General features: G+C 41.5%; 1 protein-coding gene across 6 annotated transcripts in view; it reads left to right on the top strand.

Moving 5' to 3' along the window:
- The window catches only part of ATP9A (ATPase phospholipid transporting 9A), a 117305-nt gene extending 102241 nt beyond the window's left edge, over positions 1–15064 (top strand). For all 6 annotated transcript variants that reach the window (XM_078392175.1, XM_072996841.2, XM_020779526.3 and 3 more), the window contains exons 23-28: positions 796–951; positions 2980–3044; positions 4480–4588; positions 4688–4745; positions 9705–9908; positions 11312–15064. In XM_078392175.1, coding sequence (XP_078248301.1) covers positions 796–951; positions 2980–3044; positions 4480–4588; positions 4688–4745; positions 9705–9908; positions 11312–11448 — 729 coding nt within the window. In that variant the 3' untranslated portion in view covers positions 11449–15064. The remainder of the gene's footprint in view (positions 1–795; positions 952–2979; positions 3045–4479; positions 4589–4687; positions 4746–9704; positions 9909–11311) is intronic.
- The last annotated feature ends 5142 nt before the right edge of the window (positions 15065–20206 follow it).

A 20206-nucleotide genomic window follows, 5' to 3' on the forward strand; every position in this document is an offset into this window, starting at 1 on the left:
TGCTATATTTTGAATCTACTTTCTGGTCATGCCACAGTTGACTGCAAGTGAAAATTTGAACCAAGAAATAAAGAAAAGAAATATTGAGAATAACTAATAGGCTGCTTTTCAAAATACAAAGTTGTGTATGATATTTAAAACCAACGTATGGTCGTTATAAGAGCCAATGTAGGGGACTGACTAGAGTACTGGACTTACACTGAGTAGACTTCGCATTTTGATGTCCACTCCTTCAGTCTCACTGGGTCTCTTCCCCTTTGGTTTTGTTTGCAAACTTCCGCTAGTCCCCATCTCTCAGCTTGCCTTATCTCTCTTGACTGGCTGAGGGGATAAAGGGTCTGAATTGTGCATGTTGCCCTGCGCTCCTTTGAAGAGGCACTCGTAGAACAAAGTAGGAATTAATTGTTATAAAAATGGCCCCTAAGTTACTAAGGCTGCCATTCTATGTCTCAAAATAAATATGCATGGGATTGCACCACGTGTTATCCAAAGATCCACCATTTTATTAAAAAAAGTCTTGGTCTCTTTCTGTAAAGAGTCACAGGTGGATGCTCCCTCACATCCAGGTAGATTATCCCAAAGCCTGGGACCACTGCTTCTTCCTGTCATAGTTTTATACATGGAGGACATATGAAGCTGTGTTTGAATCATTTGACTGCAACTGTCAAGCAGCCTGATACAGAGGGTAGATGCTATAGAACACAAATGATATCTGTTCCATTGTGGCAGGAGGGTTGCAACTGCCTCACTAATTGGAATAATCTGAAATAATGACATTATTATTGGTGTTCCTAGGAAGGCAAGCAAGCTTCCCTTGCCGCAGACTTCTCCATCACGCAGTTTAAGCATCTGGGCCGGTTGCTAATGGTACATGGGAGGAACAGCTACAAAAGGTCGGCAGCTCTCAGCCAGTTTGTGATCCACAGAAGCTTGTGCATTAGTACCATGCAGGTAAGTAAAATGCTTCTACACCATCTCTCACCTTCGTTATCTCTCTCTACTCTAAGAGGGAAAGGAACAGTGTGCAAAAGGAGAAAAGTAATCAATGTTAACCAGTAAAATCAAGTAAAAACCAGTGATCAGCATGGCAAAGTAATTGACAACCATCAAAGGATATCCATATTGTCTCTTCCATATGTTCAAACTGATTTTTTTAAAAACTTATTTTAAAAATCCTAATAGATGGCTTTCTGTACTGTTTATATCCAGTGTTAGTTAACCTTTAGTTGAAATTTTTCTTGACTTGCCACTTAATAAGCACCATTTGGATGAAGTTGATAGTACAATAGGACTGCGGTATTCACAGGGAATCAAATCCAAGCTCTCCCCTCCCCACTTTAGATGCCAAAAAAATGCAGAATTATCAAACAATATACATTGCTTGGTCTCTGGCTCCCTCTAATAGCCAGTCTAGTAAATACACCCAGGAAATATGTATGAATACATATTTCTGGGTGTGTGTTTTATTTAGTATTTTCAGGCAACGGATAAGTGAATCAGCAGATACTGACCCTGTAGATAGGAGGATCCTACTGTACAGTGGTGCCTCGACTTACGCCCATAATCTGATCCAGAAGATGGATGTAATGTGAAATGGTTGTAAGTCATAGCACCATTTCCCATTGAAATGCATTGGAATATGATTAATCTGTTCCAGAAGAAAAAAATACCCCCCCCCAAAAAAATAAAATAAAAATAAAACAATGCAATCCCCATAGGAATGTGCTGGGGCTTTAAAAAAAAACAAACAACCCCAAAAATAAACAACGGAGCAAGCCCCATCGGAAGGCACTGGGGCTTTAAAAAAAACCCAAAAATAAACAACGGAGCAAGCCCCATCAGAAGGCACTGGGGCTGCCAAAAAAAAAAAAATCACCAAAAAACAAAACAACAACACAGCACAGAAACATATCCCCACCCCAGCTCAAACCCACCCTGCAGAACCCACCCTGAACAGGCAGTTTTTAAAAAGCAGAAAGCAGCACCTTACCTTACCAGGCAGTCCAAAGCTTCCCTGCAAACAAACACACGCTCACTCAGAAGCAGAAGCCAGGCAGCCCGAAGCTTCTTCCGATTGCACACTCTCTATCCGTTGGGGCGAAAGAGCTACAAAGAAGCAGCCTCTTTGCCTACCAACGGTTAACAATTTGAATTTCCCGCCTTTTTTCCCTGCCTTTTTTGTGTTTGTAAATTGAAGCTCCGGCCACAAGTCAAAGCAACATTTTGCGGCTGGAGCTGATCATAATTGGAAATGGTTGTAAGCCGGGACATTCGTAAGTCGAGGCACCACTGTATTCAATTGCAAAGTGACAAAATCAGGATCTTCCAAAATACTGACTTGCCTTTTCATGACATATCCTACAGCCAATTTTATACTCTGAGCCCATATGCACATACACTTCATCAGAGACCCTACACTATCTTCTCAAACAGGTGATGTACTGTATTTTTCGCTCCATAAGACGCACCTTTCCATAAGACGCACCAATTTTTTAGGAGAAGAAAACAGGAAAATATAATCTGTTTTCTTCGCTCCATAAGCCACTGGCAGTGGTGCGGCTAAAAAATATTGTAAGTAAGTAAGTAAGTAAGTAAGTAAGTAAGTAAGTAAGTAAGTAAGTAAGTAAGTAAGTAAGTAAATAAATAAATAAATAAATAAATAAATAAATAAATAAGACCCCTGTTTTGTGGGGAAAAAAAGTGTGTCTTATGGTGCGAAAAATACGGTAGTTTTCAAAACCATATAAAACATGGTTCACCTGAAGCTAAAATGAAATGCATGGGTCAGGCCCAATTCCTCTTAAAATAGTCTCTATCTGTACAGGAGTAGCAAGTTTCAGTCTTGATGCTCTTGACGCTTTTCTGTGAATTGCTAGAGTATTCCAGTGGTGGGCCACCTAATTACCATCTGGATGGATCACTGTCATTGAGCATCTTTTGCTTTGAAGTCTAAAATGTCTTTTCTCTCTTGTTCTGTAGGCTGTTTTCTCTTCAGTGTTCTACTTTGCTTCGGTTCCTCTCTACCAAGGCTTCCTCATTATTGGGTAAGAGGGAAACACTTTCCCAAAATAGGAGAACAGAAAACTCAAGATGTAAAGAGATTTGCTTGAAACCCTCATATGTTTTAAAGCATTCACAGCTATTAGAGGCACTGGCCAAAATGTCAAATGTTTTCCTTCCTGCTAATCTCTGTTGTTATCAGGATGAGGGATGAGACTTTGAAGGTTTGCTTTTTTCAAAGCCACTTGAACTAAGCCATCATGAGAAGCACATGGGTTTTATTAAGCTTTTAAAGCAATTTTTGAGAACCAAGAAAGAACTATTTAAGACGCTTTGGGTTCCTCTTTTGGAAGAGGAAGACAAAAGCAGGATATAAAATTTTAAACAACTGAATTAAATAATTAGCAGAGCCATTTTCCCAACATGTCCTTTTTGCAAAAAAAAAAGCATGCAATCAATTCCTCTGGCCTCCTGTGAGGAGCTCTGATTTTGTCCAGAAGGTTTAAATTGTAGCCCTAGTGAATTTTGGCCACAATTAATTATAGTATGTTTGGACCATTTTAAGTATTACATGGCAGCAAACCCAAGCCTCAAAATGCATTGTCAGAGAGGCACAGCCAGTTTCCACTCTTGATTAAACTCAAATAACCTGCATGTCTTGCAAATGCATTTTCTGTACATAAAACATGCTACATATTTTGAATTGTACAATTCAGAGGAGAAGTAGTTTTAAGATCGAAGAGAGGGCCTTTTCTGTGGTTGCTGCCAGGTTTCAGAGAGCTCCCCCTGTGGAGCTTAGGGGACGGACAGACAGACAGACAGACAGACAGACAGACACACACACACACACACACACAGAGAGAGAGAGACAGAGAGAGAGAGAGACTTGTCATTTAGGCAAGCTTTTAATAACGCTGAGTCCCTTAATAACATTGTCTTTAAAGTTTTAAATGTTTTAATTGTATAATGTATTTATTATTGTTGTTGTTGTTCATTGTTTTTAATAAGTAATTGGCTGTGTTTTTAATTTTACTTATTTTAACATTGCGAGCCACCTTAAGTCCCCTCCCTCAATGGGAGAAAGGCAGCCTATAAATGAGATAAAATAAATAAAATGGAATGAGGCTTTTGGCTCAATGGCAGAGCCTTTATATTTTGCATGCAGGTTCAGTCCCTACATCTTCCCCATTGAAAACGACTAGGTCCAGGCCTTGGCCTGAGAGAGGCTTGAACTTATTGCTGATATCATCTTGGACTAATCTCCTGTGAATTTTACTGAATGAGGCAGAATCGAGTGATGAGTTGCGATAGATTAATACATGGTGTAGAGAACTATAAGAACAAGCAAAATTGGCTGCTCACCCAGTTATATTTTGCATCTCCTCAGCCAAAGTACCTCAACAAGTAAGCAGAAAACTTGTCAAGGAAAACGATATTGCTGACTATTGTAGAAATGGACCTTTCTGTTGTTCCTTTTAGGTATTCCACCATCTACACCATGTTCCCAGTTTTCTCTCTTGTATTGGACAAAGATGTCAAATCAGAAGTTGCCATGCTGTACCCAGAGCTCTACAAAGATCTTCTGAAGGTTCAACATTTCTTCTGATTCCTTCCCCTTCAAATTTCTGTGTAGTCTTGAACGTCTTATGTATGAGGTTGATTTTTTCCCCTGCCTTTTTACTTTTAGGGAAGGCCATTATCATACAAGACATTTTTGATATGGGTTTTGATAAGTATTTACCAAGGTAAGATACTTTGTTTGTTTTTAAGCTACTTCTAAAATGAAGTATTTGTTCAAAAATTACAATTCTCCCTAAAGTTTGCACCAAGTTAGCCCCACATATTCTGTACCAAAAAAATTCTCAGTCTGGTGGCTTGAGACAAATATATTGATCAGCTTTTTTGTGCATAATATATTTAAAATATGGTGGTTTTACTAAATTTAGGGGATGATAAGTTCTAAAAAGTTCTGGAAAATATGCTCCTATAAGCAGATAGTTGTTGCATTACATCATGCGGCATCCCTATAAACCATCCAGTCAGTAAACCTGCTAAGCCATCTGTGGTTTTCTGTCTTCATCAGGACTCAAGGACAGTAGATCGCTGGTGTTCTGAAACTACTATTTAGCACAACTAGTATTATTCAAAACCTTTTATGCTAGTCATGTGAATTTAGTAGCATCTTCCCATTTCTAGTCTTGCAGGAGTTTCCATTCACTTTCAGGCAAACACACATGGAACGTCCTTTCAGATTTTCCTGCTTAACACATGGAAATCAGAGACTGAGAGCATAGTGTGTCCTTTGCACATATTGATGAGCGTTGTTCAGGTATAATGTCAGAACAGGGTTGTTGACTTTGCAGTAAGAGACAACATATATGTGTGAACAAGTCGCTATGGCGTGGGGCTTTCATATTTTGTGGATTTCAGTCCCAAGAATTCACCAGAATTTAGCTGACTTTAGCCAAAATATCAAAGTGGTCTTCATGGGAGTTTCAGTTTTCTCTGTCAGACGTTATGTCTCAGTGAGTAAGAAAGAGCAACTGGTGGGAGGATCTAAACTCTGGGGAAACCACAAGGGGTTAGGGGACTGGTAGTCTTTTTAGAGTCACCCTGTACAGAGTCTAATAGGCAGAGGGATCTCTTGCAGCTTCCATGCAGTTTAGCGACTCCTACCCATTTCCTCTGTTGTCTTCTTAGGAACAAAATGGCTGATGGAGCCGTCATTCCTTACTGAAAATAATTAAAAATTCCTGTGAGGATTTTTATTTCTTATCTAGAGCCCCCAGAATTCTGGCCATGGAAATTCCTGGTGAATTCTTGGGGCTGAGGTCCAAGAAATACAAAAATTCCCATGCCTACAAGCCACTTGTGTGTTTAGTCGTTTAGTCGTGTCCGAATCTTCGTGACCCCATGGACCAGAGCACGCCAGGCCCTCCTGTCTTCTACTGCCTCCCGGAGTTGTGTCAGGTTCATGTTGGTTGCTTCGCAGACACAAGCCTCTTACAGATTATTTATTTTGAAAGGGGGATTTGTATGTTACCTTCAGCCCTAAAAGGGGCCTCTAAATTTCCCCACAATAAATGATTTAAATACAGTACACTAAAATCAATAGCAATAACACCATAAATTGGATACAGCAAACTGCAGAAAGTATCTTCACATCACCTGTGCAATCTAAACTGTGTCATCAGTTTGGAGACTACATCTTGGGATGAATATCTCCAAGTGTTAGGTAATAAAATAATTAGAAATATGTGTTAACCCATGCTTAATCAAAGAAGAACTGTTCTTGAATCTTCTGGAAGTTATTAAGGGCATCCCTATCCAGCCGAGTTAATGGGGGGCAGATAAAAAGGACTTGTTTACTCTCACCCCATCGTAGTCAACGTGCAGCTGCAGTCTAATTCCAGAGTATGGTCTGTCTTGTTACTACTTATTCCCATAGCAGACAAGAACAACTTCTGTTTGTTTACACAGAAGTTGCAGAATTTACACTACAATGTTTACACTACAGTTTGCAGAATAGGAGCCGTACTCTGACTACAGAAAGGAAAATAGTTTTTCATTGAGGAGTTTTACTGAGCTTAAAGCAGGAGGAGTAGATTCTGCACACGTACTGAGGGCCAAAGAATCCCATAAGAGTGTAACTATCTTCCTACAGGAAAAAGGAATTTATTTGAGCTCCCCGCTGCCTGTTCGGATTCTAGGCAAAAGGAGTGAACTTCCTTCTTCTAGTAGCTCACAGCACCTTTACAGTCACACATGTGAGGTGTTCGAAGTACTTTGTGTACACAGTCTTTGCAATATCGTAAGAATGTAAGAGAACCTTGGTTCACATCAAGAGCATAGCTGACCCCGCATTGTGTTCTCACAGCCAAACATCTATAGGAAGCCTACACTTGCAGCCTATTGAGAAGCATACTGCTTCTGATGCTGGTGAAAATGGATAATCATCATTGTTAATGGCCATTGTTTGGTTTTTCCTCTATGAATTTGTATGATCTTCTTCTAATCCCCACATCCACATCCACCCCCACCTCATCCCAGTTGTTGGCATTCACATATTGTGCAAGTAAACTCTGTGTTTATCTATGTACTGTGAATATGTATTTCCTTTTAAGCTGTCCAGACCTTCCTCCCATTCAGCTTCACTGGATGTCCCAGTGATACCTAATTTTTCCTCATCATTCATAAGTTTACATACCCTTATAAGCAAGTTCATAGTCTTACTCACACAGTGCAGACAGGGGTAGGGTTAGGCTGAGAGAGTGGTTGTCTGGAGACCACCTAGTAAGTTCATTGCTGGAGTAGGATGTGAACCTCAGCTACAATCTTGAAGCATACTTACTAAAAAGCACGTCCCACTGAACTTAGCAGGAGTTACATTCAAATAACATATTAAAGATGATTATGAAAGAGAGCGAGAGACCAAGAATCAGCTTGCATCCCGCATCTGGTTAATCTGAGAATAGCTACACAACGTCCCAGATACTCAGCTGCAGACATAACTCATGTCATCGGCATGAGTAATCTGTGCTGATGAGTAATACACAGCCTTCAGATTCTGCTTGTTTGAAGAACAGTTCTACCAATGACTCAAGATCAAGCCATAAAACAGACCCAGGGAGTAACCTTTCCACCATCTGCATACGGCTCAGTTTCGGGCTATCCCTGATCTTGGGTGATAGCTATGAGCCAAATTGCATGGTGTGAGCCATCAAGAGGTGAAGTCATTTGACCCACAAACTGTAACAGGAGAAGACTCTTGGCTTCTATCTGTTTCCCACGATGTCTCATTCTTTCTGACTGCCCAGAAGTTTTTATTCCCTCTGTGAAGGCCCTGATGCAACTCTAGTAATTGATTTGGCCCTTGAAAAACAATTACTGTGGTAACATCCTCTCCTGTGGCCGTAGGGCCCTCCCAAAATGTTTCATGTTCTTGGTCTGGCTTTCTTAATTTTAAAAAAAGAGAGGGGGCAATTATCATTTAAGTGATAAGAGCCTGGCCCTTATCAACATGCAGCTGAACATGAAACTGATGGGCAACAGTTGTTGTACTTTGGGCGCTGTATGCAGGGTAGAGGATGTCACCACTAGAAGTTACTACCCTGTTTCCCCAAAAATAAGACCTAACCTGAAAATAAGCCCTAGTATGATTTTTCAGGAAGCTCGAAATATAAGCCCTACCCCAAAAATAAGCTCTAGTTAAGTGAAACCCCAACCTCCACCATTGTGCAGCAACTAGAAGAAGATGACATGAATGTAAAATAGAACATCCCCTGAAAATAAACCCTTATGCATTTTTGGAGCAAAAATTAATATAAGACCCTGTCTTATTTTCGGGGGAACACAGTACGTATACCCTTGTTATCCTCTAACATAGCTCCTTGAGACTTCATCACCACTGCTCACAGCACATATCCAGAGCATTCATGTCAAGACAAATCCATTCTAAAGCTGAAACTGAAGACAGTCTTCCCAGGTTCTTAGCTATGGAACTTCTCTCCCCTGGCTAAGTCGAACAAATAAATACATTCTGTAAAACAGAAATGCATGGGAAGTAGTAATGGCCTGCTGGTGCCCAAGGGGGCGATAGTGGGTTACAGTAGTCTTCACTGGATCCATTTTATGGGACTTTGTAGAGAACCAAACACCTTGCCTTCTGCACTACTGTAACAGCTTGTGGAAGGAGTTCTCTTCTGTACTGTGCTGCAGTATCATCACATCAGGTGGCCAAATGATAGTATTATAGGTCACTCTTTATGTCACTGACGTGACATAAAGAACCAAGGGGTTCCATCTAGTCCCTAAAAGCTGCCTTCAGTTTGTGTCCTGAACAACTTAGGTCAGGGAGATGCTAGAAAAGGAACTGCTCTTGGGCTAGTTATCTTTGACTGATCTCCAGACAACCAGCCCAGTAGCTATGCAGCATCTCTGCACAAGAACAATTATTGAAGCCAATGTATTGGGAAATCGGACAGGGCATAAGGAAATGCTCCAGCAGGACTTCCAGGGGTTCAAAGATGTGATGCAGGGGATGAACATGTGTCCAGATACTTGCGTGCTCCAAAGCATTGCAGAATTCATTATTATATTAAATGAATATATTAAAAATATTGAATATATTAAAAATATGCAAAAAGATGCAAAATAACACATTTGCTTCCAGTCACTACTTCTACCTTCTTCTACGCTTTCACATGTTGGGGAGGCACCCTGCAGTTCTTATTGAGGCAAAATGTTACATGGGTGACTGGTCTTTCATCTCATGATAGGGGGCTCCCTGGGTAGCCCAAAGGGTTTTAATTATACCCTGGGCTTCCCCATCCTGAAAACATTAGAGAGAAATGGAAAGCATAGCTTCTCCCATCCCAGTGGGGAAAATGTTAGGTGCTGATTGGCACAATCTTTCCTGATCAAGTCAGTATGTCATTACCTTCGTAGGATAGGCAACTGCTAGAAAAACAGATTTGTCAGTATAGAATAGGTGTGTAGTTTCATCCCGTTCTTGTGTCCCATTCTCTCCCCCCCACTAATTTCATGGTGATATGGCATTCATGAAATAGTGTATATATTCCATGCAATATTTGCAGCTTGGTACATCAATTCCAATCTTTACAGTATTCCTATTTGTAGTTATTGAATATATTTTGTGGCTGTCCGAACCTTTAACTAGTTTTTTCTCTCCCATCTACTTACAGGCAGCATCATCATGTATGGGGCACTCCTGCTATTTGAATCTGAGTTTGTCCACATAGTGGCCATTTCTTTCACATCGTTGATCCTAACTGAGCTGTTGATGGTGGCACTGACAATCCAGACATGGCACTGGCTCATGATAGTGGCAGAATTACTCAGCCTTTCCTGCTACATCGCTTCGTTGGTCTTCCTGCATGAGTTTATTGGTAACAGTCGTTTTTACTTAAAACATTCCCAGTCAAAGGTTTGCTAAGTCAAGGCCAGCTCTGTTTTGACACTTTAGCAAGGCACCTCAGGAAATGGATTCTGGGCAGCGTTAATAAGGCAGCTCATTGTCTGTTATATTTTTATGAAAAGTGAGGGGGAATGCTATTTGAATTTTCCATTCCAGTCTCCAAAATATTCCAAGTGCAAAACCATGAATGCTGATGGGTGGGGTAAGAGTTGAATTCAGGCTAGACTTAATGTTGAAAAAAGGTGTGATCCATATGGGTTGTCTGCAAATAATGAACAGCATGCACTACTCTATAAAATGATCTGACATATGCTCACTAACCTAACTAGTAAAGGGTCTAAAATTTAGATCCAAATCAAGAGTGAGGAACCTCTTTCATCCTGAAGACCCAAATTCAACTTCAGAGAGTGTCTTAGGGGTTTCAGTCTAATGTTAGATACAGCCAAAGGCAAGAAAGGTGAGACCATAAGTATCAGCACATATAATTTCAAGCTCTTATTACCAATAACTAAGCCTTAGACAGGAACTGCATGGTTCCTGCTGATAACTTGCTGAAAGCCCACCTGATTTACAGGTCCTGTTTTAATATAATAATTCACATTAAAACAGGCTGTGGAGCAGTGGCTAGACTGCCAGCTGGCCAATTCTGGGAGGCTCCTTGCTGTGACTGACAAAAATTTGAGCTGGCGCTGCCGCCACCCACCAGCAAGAACAACACCAACCAGCCAGTGCCAAGGTTTCTTGAAAGCATGGTGATGCCAGCAGAGGAAAAGGCTCCCAGTGAGTTCCTTAGCCTTGCAGTAGTTTTCTGCTAGTGGAGTGGCCAAAATGGGCATTCCAGAGGCCTGCTGAGCAAACGCTGTGGTACTACAAGATCCTAAAGTATTCTCTTTCCCCCAAAAACAGTGACTATATGGCAGCTACAGAGTTGGTGTTGGTAATTCCACTTTCTGGGCAGGGGGAGAAAAAGTAACCCATGTTCAAATCTGATAATTGCTGTGCCACAGAATCTTTGCCACAACCATAGGAATGATCCATTGTCCGTTGCAAGCTCATTCCAAATCTCATATCTTGATGGCTTTCCATAAAAATCCCTGAATCATAGCTCACACCTTCATGCTAATAGCTGCCAAAATAGGTAACCACCTACAAATGCCCCTTTCCCCCAGGAAATACCCTCCAGTTATATGTGCAACTGTACTCTTCTTTCAAATGAGTATTAAAATTTTACAAATGGGGATTAATACTCTTTTAAATGAATCTTAAAAGCTACATGTGTGTGATTGTTATTTTTAATCATAGAAGAGACCTGTTTGCTGTTTTTAATTATGGAACAGATCTGCTGCTTCATTCTGCTGATATTTTCTTTTACAGATGTTTACTTCATTGCAACCTTATCATTCCTGTGGAAGGTGACAGTAATCACCCTGGTCAGCTGTCTTCCTCTCTATGTCTTGAAGTATCTGAGACGAAGGTTTTCTCCTCCAAGCTATTCAAAACTCACATCCTAGGTGGTTCCACTTGTGAAACAGAGACTCTCTTGTTTGGTTTTGCACCGTGCTCACAGAGAAAATAAGTACATGTTTGTCATAATAACAGCTACATCCAACGGTTGCATAAGGTTCATGCATAGGCTGGTAAATGTTGCTGAAAGACTAAAATAATATGGAATTAAGCAGAAACCCAGCAATCAAGTAAGCCAGCAGAACCAACATAAGTGATCCAGTTTTGTCACTTTATATTTATTAAACCAAGTTAAATGCATGTAACATGAAAGAGAAGCTGTCTTCCAGTGAGCAGTCAGCTTCTCTGGAAACTGCTAAGTAAGGTAGTGATAGGATTAAAAAAAAAGAAGAAATACCTTTTTTTTACATTTTCCCTCATACTTTTTTATATTACTGTTAATCTTTTTTTGTTGAGGTTGTAGTTATTTTGTACGTCTTCTGGGGAAATACTACCAAATGGGTGACATTCTGTTTAACAGGCAACTGTTGATATGTGATGCCATGGAGATTATTTTGATGACCTCTAGTGCAAACCAGAATTTGAAATTCCAACTAGTTTAATTTTTTTTTAAATCAACTTTCATGAATATTGAGAACAATTCACCGTGATTCCCTCCTGCTGTAATATTGTCCAATTATTTTAAAGGGAATTTGTGTTGTTGGAAAAGGGAAAAAAATGTCTGTTTTAGAAAAATTCAGAGCTGCTGTTTTCATTGGAAGAGACTTTTTGTGGCATTTAAACTGGTGTCTTAGAGTGTCTCATGAAAAAGCAAATATGAGGTAGGTGTCCAGCTATTGGCTGTTGATGTGACATTGGGAGACTATTTGCAGCAAAGAATCAGAAGGCGGGAGCCTTATCACTTAGCCCCTCAGCCCCTCTCCCGGAATGTTCTCCCCATGTTTCACCCTCAGTAGACTCTGGGAATGAAAATAAGCTTGGCTATAAAAATAAAGACCACTTCCCACCTGCTGATTCTTCTCTGCAAATGTCCCACCCCTGTATTACTAATGACTGAGAAATAGACATTTGCTTAGGTGGATATATGCTCCACTCTAACATGCAGATTCCATTACTGCAGATTAAATCAAGTTGATTCAATACAATATGCAGGATAATGAACCCTATTAAATGTCTCTGAACAATATTGTTAAGGGCCTGCCATTTCCTTTGATTGTTTCCAAGGCTGTTGGATATATACAGTACCATAAGGTATCATGAGAATTAGGACTGGGAAAAGACACCAGGAAATGACAAATATTACAGTACAGTACATATGATTGCCCCACATCGTGACTCAGAAGATGGAGCTTGGATGGCTGACTGCTGTTTCACGAAACAAATTTTCTTCAGTGTTTTGAAAGAAAACCTGCTGCTAATCGTCCTTTTTGTAACTATCTTTAACATTATTTCACAGAAACATTTACCCATATTATAAATCAGTGGACAAGAAAGGAAAGGTCATGGGATTCTTATGTTCTTGAAAATGTTTACTCTTAAATCTGCATGTTCATATTTATTATTGGACAGTACCAATCAGACTGCAGAATCACATGTCTGGATCTCACCTTTGTCCCCATTTATCTGTCATTGTATATTATGGAAAACTCCTGAAAAGTTGCATTTGTGTGCCATAAGAGTGCTTTAAAGTCGATCACTGGAGGAAAAAGTAAGCACACGATTGGAAGATACATGATATGTAAAAGTTGAACTGGGAGGAGTGGTTTTCAGTTGCAAACAATCTTGCCACCATCAAAAGAATCCTTGGCAAATAGTTTAAACAGAAAGGGAAGCTGGCTGATACACGTGTTTTTGAAATGCCATTTTAGTAGCAGGAGCTCATCAACCCCAAGGCATCTCTTTTCCATATACTGTAAGTTCAAACAGTAGTTACCTCTTACATTTTTAAAAAAACCCTAAAGCTCTAAAGGATAAAATGTAATCCACTGAAAAGTATTTCTCAAGATGAAATAGCTTTCAAAGGAAATTGAGACTTTAGATTTGCTGTATTTTTTAATGTTTTTATTCATTTTTGCCCATTATTGGCTCTTGGTCTATGCCGCCTCTTCAAAATTATACTGTGGGCTGTTTTAAGCAGAGTATAGAAAATGAATTTTTAGATAGCACTTACAAAGAGAAATGTATCTGTAGACTTGAATGCGACATGTTCTTTTCATTTCTGTCCATCTGATTCAGTTGTATGGTTCAAGATCCTAAGAACATTGTGGTTGCAGAGCAGGAGTGCACTTTCACAACTTGAAAATGCTGAGCCATTTAAGCAAATTCAGATCCACAAATGTAAGAGTCTGGTAACACAGGAAACAAATTAAGTCCATTTGAAATCCATAGATGAGGGACTTAATCCCACTTCTCTGGATTGTAATGAATCTCTCTCTCTCTCTCTCTCTCTCTCACACACACACACACACACACACACACAGACACACACACAGACACACACAGACACAGACACAGACACACACACACACACACACACACACACACACACACACACACACACACACACACACACCTACCTTCTCAGTGGGGGTGGGGAGATGACCCCAGAAATACAACATAACTAAAGGCCAGCAACTCTGTATTTTATTATGTTTTCCTTTAATTTCTTCTAAAGGTTGTCTTTCTTCATTCTATATTTCTATAATGCTTCCCTGAATTTGTATAAGTAAACTCTCCTGTACAAATACTGTTCAGACTAAGGTGAGCCATAAAAGAAGCATCAAGGATAAATTTTCCTTTGATTTTTGAATCAACGCAGTTTACATTAAATTATCACCATGCCATGAAAGTCCATTAAACATCGAACAACAAAGGGAATTAATTGTAATTGGGTTCAGTAATATTTATTGGACTTACAACTTGACTGAGAAACTCCTTATTTACTAGCAGTAATAGTAACTGATAATGCTTTGTGTAAGATGTTTTATGGAACCTTTGTGACCTGCTGCTCTTTTGTACCTGATGTCTTGCACAAGGTTATAATCTGTGAAGTATATTTCTCTGAGAGTAATCTGTGTGGTTTAATTTTGTACATGTTTGTAGGTGGATTTTTTAAATTGTTCAAAACATCCAGTTGTACAAGAAACCAGTGGCACCAGTTGATTTTTAAAATTATGACTATTAATATTATAGCATGCTAGGGTGTCTGTGAAATTACATTGTTCTGAGAATAAAAATGAGCATACAGATGGCTTCTACTGAGAGGGCAAAATTGATGAGAGAATTTAAATACTGTACTCTTTCCCGAACTACTACAATATTGTGAAGCTTGGCAGTCTGTACATCTGGGATCATCTGCACAGTCCCAGTCAGTTGAAACAGAAGTAGCACAAAGGTATAGCTTGCAATGAACTCATTTCTTTCAACTAGTTTGCGATGGCAAACATCCCTGTGGATTGTGCTTTATATCTTACGTGATATGAAGCAACCTGGCAGCTTTGCTGAAGATGGAGAAAGAGAAGGAATACTCGTGGTTCTTCTTTATGGAGTTGCTGATAAATACGATTTCTTTTTGTGTTTGGTTTCTAAAAACTATTTATTTTTGCACTGATACGATGGTCCTCTCTTCACGTTGCTATTTCATTAAATAGATGCAGAATCTGACATTTCTGATACAACATTGGTTATTCTCTGTCCCCTTTGACTTCTGTACAGTGTGGTGCTCACATTTTGTCTTTAGCCTTCTCCAGAAATATAATAGCTGCAATCCTGTGTACATTTTCTGGCGCGTAACCCATGTTTCGCTTGGTCTGAGAAGGAATGTTTTTGCCACAAAATTTGGGAGGTTTTGCCCTGGTGCTCCAGTTGAGCCACAAACAGAAGTAACTCTTCTTGAACTCATGTCCAACTAAAGATATCTAAGATCAGGCTGTAGGTTACAGCATTATATCAGCACTATGGATTATTTGTACAGTCATAGATCCAGATAAAGAAGTACCATATCCTTTCCCCAAATAATAGAAGAGGTTGAAAAGAGAGGATTTATTACTTTGGTGCAGGAGAGAAAACCTTGCCATTGCTTGTTCTCTCTGTCACATTATTTACTTCCCTTTCTTTTTTAGCCCTTATAATGATATGCACTAGAAGGGGAAAGTATCTAGCCTGCAGAGTTTCATTTTGAATAAACAAGTACAACCTCTTCCATAGGAAGGGCTTATTCTGTTCATAGCATTTTTAGCAAATGCAATTGACTTTCCATTCTCTCTACTAAGGTTTCAGTTTTACTACATGCTCACAGTCATTGAATTAAGAGGGCCAAACTGACATGAGTGAAATGAAATTGGAATTGGACAAATGTATTGGCTATTGAAATTTTAAAAGCCATAGTAATTCCTATACAGCAACATGCTTAGTTCTCAGCAGGCTAGATAGCTCAGAGGTTGGGAGCTTAATGCCCCATTGTGTCTTGTAGAAGAAGACCCGATCTCTGTAACCTTGGGCAAGCTATACAGCCCTAGAACACACCCCAGAGAAGGGATTGGTAAACCACTTCTTGGTACTCCGTATCCAGAAAATCTTGGAAAATCATAGATTGTGTACAGGACCACCCACTTGTTTGTTGTTATTTCAGATGCCACTGACATCAGGTAATAGATGCCTGTAGCCCTTTTGAAATGACGCTGCATCAATTTATATGTAACAGGAGGGGGGAGAACTTAATTGCCTTATTGATATTGTTAAACTCTTTGGACAATGTCTTGGTTTCACAACGTGACTGGGGGAAAACTGCATAGCATTTACTATACTAAGATGATGAGAAAACTCTTGACTGGCTGTATGAATCCTCACAACATTAGCAAACCATCTCTTTTTTGTTGTTGTTGTTAGGGCAAATGTCACAGCTCATGATACATCATGCCTGATCAAGTTGGAAAAGAGCTATATAATATGAAAACAGAAATCTTATTAGTTCTTTCTCTCTAAGATGTCTTGAGGACTCTACCACTCTTTTGATTATCAGTTATGGGCTTCAGCTGAAAATTTAAATAAGGCTTTTCATGGGCCTAGAGTCCTTTCAATTCTGTTCTGAAAGCTCTCCTTTTCTACATTTAGCCTAGGAGGGGTACATAGGCACAGTTTTAGCCTCATCCTCTCATTATTTTTGCCATGGCCTTCATGCCCCTAGTGGCAATTCATGTTATCATCTCAGACATCATGTTTCCTTGGAATACAAATGTAATGCATCAGAAACGCCCTGAAAAAATTCAGTAGCCTGGTCTGACACTTCAGATGCATTGGACCTAATGGTAGGCCAGCACTACAAGTATGTTTGTTCCAATTAACTGAGGATAGGGTTTGATCATCCTGAGATTGTCATAGAATGTCATATGTCTTCTCTAAATAAAGAAAATCTGATTACAGAATGCTAAGATACCAGACTGAAGGGGCAGAATGAATCTTTTCACCAGAGAGATAATTCCCACTCATAGACAACGTTAATGAACTACAACAGCGGTCCCTAACCTTTTTAGCCCTGTGGACTGGCTGGGGAAGGCAGAGCACCCCTTGCTCTTGTGCGCATGCGTGAAGGTGCATGTGTGCACTTGTGCACACGCGCAAATGGCAATGTAGTGTTTCTGCAGGTGCACGGGTGCATGTGCGCATGTGCAAAGGGAGGTGCAGCACTCATGCAGGTGCGTGCTTGTGCACATGTGCAAAGGATGGTGCAGCGCTTGTGCGGGGGCATGCACACTTGCATGCAGGTGCAAACAGGCTGGGGGGAAGTGTGTGCATGAGTGGGGGAGGTCTCCGCGGCCCAGTCCGACTCAGGCCATGGACCGTCTCTGGGCCGTGGACCGGGGGTTGGGGACCTCTGAACTACAGAATGAACTAAATTAGTGTTTATTTAAACTGGCATTTCAATAGTAGTAAACCTTGGTTACTGTTTCCTAATAATGTACAGCATTACCACGTATAACTTTGCCTTGATCAGTGCTTTAATTTACTGTAGCACACCAGTAATTCCCAAGAGTGGACATTTTCTAGTGTTATTTATCTTCATGTCTGGAAAGAAGCCTAAAGCTGATATGAGTGCTACTGAGCATTATTCTGCAAGAGAAAATGGGGGAGGGAGGGAGAGACACCTACATCATCATTTATTATGCAAAGACAAACTGACATCAACACTTACGACACAGATAAGCCTGATCCGTCATCTAAAATATAATTACACCGCTGTACATTGTCACTTTCATTTAAAAAATCACTCCAAAACAATCATTTCATTATTTGTTCTACTATCCAGGTATCTGTACTTTCAGTCTAATGTTAAAATGACCCAGTGTAGCGCTGTTTCAGTTAGTGCTCCTTTTTCCAGGAATGTATCTGGAATGGTAAATAGCGCATTACTGAATGCATTTTTTTAAAAAAGGAGGGTATGTGTGTGGAACAGAACAACATATACCCTGATCTGTGAAATTCCTTCTCTTGTCGGACAATCTGAAATGCTGATGTTTTGTATTTGTCTTCTTGTTAAATGAGATGTACATACAGTATTCTTGACGCAAGTGTAATATAAAGGCAAATTATATGCAGTTCTGCATTGGCAGATATCTAAGAATGTTTAAAAAGGAAACAGTACAAAACAGGTTAAAAATAAACGAGAGCCGCTACACAAGAATGAGACAAACCCCAGGTTGGGCACTCTCCTTGGGAGATCATGGGAGGTTTCAAGAGTCTTACCCTGCCCCCAGTCTGGCAGTATTAATATCTTAATGCTCTAAAGCTGCAGTAGCCACAGAATCATCTATGGTGAACAGACTAACTTCACAATATCTGGGATGAGAGAAAGCCTCAGGCTGAGTGCTGTCCTTGAGAGATCATGGGAGTCCCTGAGAGTCTCCCCCCCCCCGACAAAAATAACATCGCTATGTGTTAAAGCTGTGAAAGTTATCAATTACACTGCAAATGGAAATGGTGCTGGCTCTAAGAGACAACAGGCTCGCAATCCATCATGCCAGATTCGACCGACTACAGAATGTGAATATAGGATCTATTTTACATGATACTGGAGTTATAGGTTTGGATGAGATGTCAGAATGGCTTATTATATACCTGGGCTTTAATAATTAACGGACATTACTCAGAAGCCTTTAGAGATGTGTTGAACTAAGATCGCATGTGGCATTTGAAGGCGAAAGAGCGGTTTGCTCCAAGATGACGAGGAACAAAGTCCTGAAACTCCGTGACAGTCCCTGGCCCTTAGGCCATCTGACACTGATCTACTTGGGAATTCCTAATTTAGTTTTCATTGCGGCCTAAGTTCAATTTTATGAGCAATGCCTCTACCAACAAGGGAACATGGAAGACATTGACAGAAATGAGGAATCTGAAAAGTAAAACTGATTACACATCTGACTTTCTACTACGGCGAAACGGAACCCCATTCAAAAACATTTCTTGCCACAAGAAAGGGACCCGGACCCTCTCTTTCCACCGCCCCCCCCCCCCAACCAGGACTTTGGTTTTGGGAATGTGGAAAGAAAGCCCAGGCATTCCAGGCTGGTGCCCTGCGCAAGTTTGAGGTGCTTTCTCCAAACTCCCAATAATCGTAGGAGAGACCCTTTCCTTTTCTTCCCCCCACCCACGAACACGGCCAGAGAGAGAGAGAGATTGAGCCCTGACAGGGCAGACGAGGACAAAGAAGCCACCCCAAGGGGAAGAGGTGGCGCGAGCTCTCTCCCTCGGGGTGGCGGTTTTGGTGGGACAATGTGCAGCCGGCGGGGACTGAGGGAACTGAGACCAGGAGACAGGGAGGAGGGCGGGGGTGCACCAGCAAGATGCAGGAAAGGCTGACAAAGCGGGACAAGGGGGCTGTCCGGGCAGTCCTGCTGCACTGGAGGAAATGGCTTCCCAGCCACCTCCATTCCTTCTCATGCAGTGCGATGAGTCCTTGCTGAATGGCGAGTGCAGCCAGGCAGGTGGGCAGCCCTGGGCGAGGATTGACCGCCATCCCCCCATCTCCAGGCAAAGGCAACCCTCAGCTGGGGCCAGCCTTGCCCAGGGCTGTCCACCCTCCCTTGCTCTCTGTCCCTCTTCTTCACTTAGCCGGGAAAGAGAAGAGCAGCAAGGATGGCAGTGGCAGCAGCCCGCTGTCCTCTCCAGCCGGCTCCTCTGCTCTTCTCTTTCCCGGCTAAGTGAAGAAGAGGGACAGAGAGCAAGGGAGGGTGGGCAGCCGATGGAAGGTGCTCAGCAGGGAGGGAGGGGGACCTGCCGGCCTTAGCTCCAAGACGCAGCCTGGGCGGCTGCACACCGTCCATCTGCGAGGCAAGCGGGGCTCTGGCAGGGGGAGATGCTTCTGCTTCCAGAGAAAGAGGAGGCGAGGGCTGCCAGGCAGGGCCGCCATGAGCGACGGAATCAGCGCTGCAAGGGTGGAAATGAGGACCCACTTCCCTCGCCACAGACCTGTTCTTTCCAACCGGATCTCCCTCCCGCCCTTGCAGCGCTGGCTCCATCGCTCATTTCAGCCCTGCCCGGGTGCCCTCACCTCCTTCTTCTCCGGCAGGGGAAATAACCCCTGCCACGGGAGCCCCACTTGCCTCGCCGATTGAAAGTGCTCAGTAGCGAGGGAGGGGGCCGCCCAGGCTGCGTCTTGGAGCTAAGGCCAGCGCGTCCCCTCCCTCCCTGCTGAGCACTTTCAATCAGCGAGGCAAGCCGGGCTCCGGTGGCAGGGGATGTTTCCCCTGCCGGAGAAGGAGGAGGCGAGGGCTCCCAGGCGGGGCAGCCAGGAGCAATGGAGCCGCTGCT

Source organism: Pogona vitticeps, chromosome 4, assembly GCF_051106095.1.
Source record: "Pogona vitticeps strain Pit_001003342236 chromosome 4, PviZW2.1, whole genome shotgun sequence".
Taxonomy (NCBI): Eukaryota; Metazoa; Chordata; class Lepidosauria; order Squamata; family Agamidae; genus Pogona; species Pogona vitticeps.